We start from the raw sequence: 2,797 nt of genomic DNA, 5'->3' as shown, positions 1-2,797 counted from the left end.
CCTCCTCTCCCTCTCCCCTGGGCTTTCTCTCCTCTCTCTCTCTCCATTGCTTTCCCTCATCCCCTGTCCGCGCTGGCCGAGGACGGTGGCTCTGCCGGGACAGGAGCAGGCGCTCAGGGCTCCCAAACCCCAGGTTTGCGCGCTGAGCTGAGGGGCAGAGCCGATGGCTCCAGGGTGGTCCTGAGAAGCTGAATGCAGCGGATGCATGCAGACCACAGGCTGCAGGAGAGGGACAAGGGGGACAAAAGCTGCCCTGCTCTTCCTCAGCAGCATCACCTGCTCTGCCCGGTCCCTTCAGCTCAGGACCAAATCCCCAGCTCCCCGCTCCTCCCATCCTCTCCATCACCCCCTCCTCTGCCGTGACTTGCCTGGACGGCGTAGGGCAGGTGTCACCGGAGATCCCCGTGTCTCACCCGGGTGCGGGATGTGCCGCAGCCCGTGCCAGGGCGCTCCAAACCCCTGCTGTTTTGCTGCTGTTTAAATGCTTCCAAAGATTTTTCCCACCAGGAACTGATCGCGCCGGGGAGAGCAGCGGCCCCGGCTGCCGGGGCAGCCCGGGATGGACCATGAGCAGATGTGGATGGCAACAGGGGCAGCGGCTACCGGGGAGGGAAAAGGGGGAAATCATCCAAAAACCTGCGGGCAGGCGACATCACGGCGGGAAGAGGGAAGGGGCTCTCCTGCAGCGGGGATGGAGGAGGCAGGGTAGGAGCGTGGTGGGACCCGGGGGGCTCTGGGGTGGCAGAGTCGCCTCCATCCTGGTGTGCCACCTCCAGGCAGGGTGGCCTTGGTGAATGATGCAGTCATCCAGCAGCAGGGAGATGATGGAGTAACTCCTAAACCGGGCAAAATGCAACCCCAAAAATCCGTGGCTCCTCGGAGAGGGTGACTATGGGAGATGCTCGGGCTCTCCAGGGAGCTCCCACCAGGTCTCTGCTATAAGCCACTTTGTCTCCACAGTGGCACACGTGTTGGCTCCTCCTGGAGTCACCCCACTGTGCATCCATGTGCAAGCACCCATTCTGGGGCAGAGCACCCAAAGCCCCGAAGGTGACACCAGGAAAGGCAGCAGAGCTGCCCTAGCCATGGCAGTGGCCCGCGGTGGCACTTTGGTGTCGAAATGCGCTGCGTTGCTACAAGTTGTCTTTGTTCTCCTGGAGGCAGCTCCTCTTGGACCGTTTCCTTCCCAGTGCTTGGAAGCCAACCCACAGCAGCTCAGGAGGAGCCCAACCAAGGACCCCCTCCACCCATCAGTGTGCGCCCTGCCGTCCCCTAAACTGGCTCTCCTGCCCCAATGCCATACGTGCCATCACCCTGCTGCAAATGGGAGCAAGCGGGGAGAGGAGAGCAAAGAGAGGACAACCCCGCTGTCCTCTTAGATGCTCGTCTGCAGGTCACCATTGAGCAGGGTCCTTTGGGTTTCCGTGGTCTCGTTGAGCCTGGATTTGTCCTGCTTGCTGTCGCTGCGGTCCGCCTCGTCCATGCCGCTGACCTTCACCAGGCAGAGGACGTTCTGAAAGCTCTTCTTGAAGTTGTCGGACAAGAAGGCGTAAAGGATGGGGTTGGCACAGCTGTTGGCGTAACTGAGGACCACCACGAAGTCAAACATGCCCTTGAGGACCGGCGTGGGCACGATGAGGATGGAGACGGAGGAGACGTTAAAGATGTAGAAGGGGAGCCAGCAGAAGATGAAGACGGCGACCACGATGGAGACCATCCTGGTGACTTTCTTCTCGGACTTTTTCCTCTTGGAGGAGCCCACTCTGATGCCCGAGGATTTGACTTTGATAATGATGAACAAGTAGCAAAGGCAGATAATGGTGAGAGGTACCAGGAAGCCCAGGATGAAGGCGTAGATGATGAAGCCCGTGTACCAGGCGCCCGACTCTCCCGGCCAGATGATGGTGCAGCTACTCCTGCCGTGATTGTGCTGCACCCCAGCATAAATCATGATGGGCATGATCACCAACAGGGAGACGCCCCAAACAGCTACATTGATCATTTTGGCTGTCCTAGGTCGTCTCCACTTGGCAGATTTAATGGGATGGACGACAGCCAGGTACCGGTCAACGCTCATAACCGTCAAGCAGAAGATACTGGTGAACTGGTTGATCCCATCCACTGTCATGACAATCCTGCAGATGGCTTTGCCAAAGGGCCAGTGGACCAGGGCGACCTGCATGGCCAGGAAGGGCAAGCCAAGCATGAACAGCTCGTCTGCGATGGCCAGGTTGAGGATGTAGATGTTGGTGATGGTTTTCATCTTGGCATAGCGAAGGATGACGTAGATCACCAGCGTGTTGCCGCACAGCCCTATGATGCAGACCACGAAGTAGATGAAGGTGAGGATGGCGTTGCTGGTCAGGTCGAAGTGGTGGCCCGTGGCGTTCTGCGATGCGTTGGTGGGCGCCTCCACGGAGAAGTTGTCAAAGGGGGAAGCCGGGGAGAACCAGAAGGCAGTGGCATTGGGCAGCTCGTATTCCAGCTCCATGGCTCCGCTGGTCCCTGGGCACCACTGGTTCAGAGGAGCCAAGATGTCATCTTCCCTTGCTCTGGGGATAGAGGAGAAGATTCTAGAAATCAGATAATAACCCAAAATTAAGGGATTCTCGGGGACGATCTGCCCGTCCTGCTGCCAAGCTCCGTGGGAGAGATGCTCCTGCAGGGGCTTTCTCCAAACCCCCTCCCCGTTCCCCTGCGGAGCCCGGGCGATGCCGAGCTGCTCTGGCCACGCCAGGGCTCCTCCAGACTCCGGCGCTGTGGGAGTCCTTAGGACTCTCAAAACCCAACCGGGGAG

The 2,797-nt window shown here is 59.3% G+C and overlaps 1 protein-coding gene across 1 annotated transcript; it reads right to left on the bottom strand.

Moving 5' to 3' along the window:
• Window positions 1-1,011: 1,011 nt before the first annotated feature.
• On the bottom strand, window positions 1,012-2,491 carry SSTR2 (somatostatin receptor 2). The gene has a single exon (XM_010182525.1). The coding sequence runs from the start codon at window positions 2,489-2,491 to the stop codon at window positions 1,376-1,378; it is 1,116 nt and encodes a 371-aa protein (XP_010180827.1). The 3' UTR covers window positions 1,012-1,375.
• Window positions 2,492-2,797: the final 306 nt, after the last annotated feature.

This window comes from Mesitornis unicolor, unplaced genomic scaffold (assembly GCF_000695765.1).
Source record: "Mesitornis unicolor isolate BGI_N332 unplaced genomic scaffold, ASM69576v1 scaffold34764, whole genome shotgun sequence".
NCBI lineage: Eukaryota > Metazoa > Chordata > Aves > Mesitornithiformes > Mesitornithidae > Mesitornis > Mesitornis unicolor.
The sequence above is the reverse complement of the archived record's forward strand: the minus strand, read 5'-3'. Positions and strand labels throughout refer to the sequence as shown.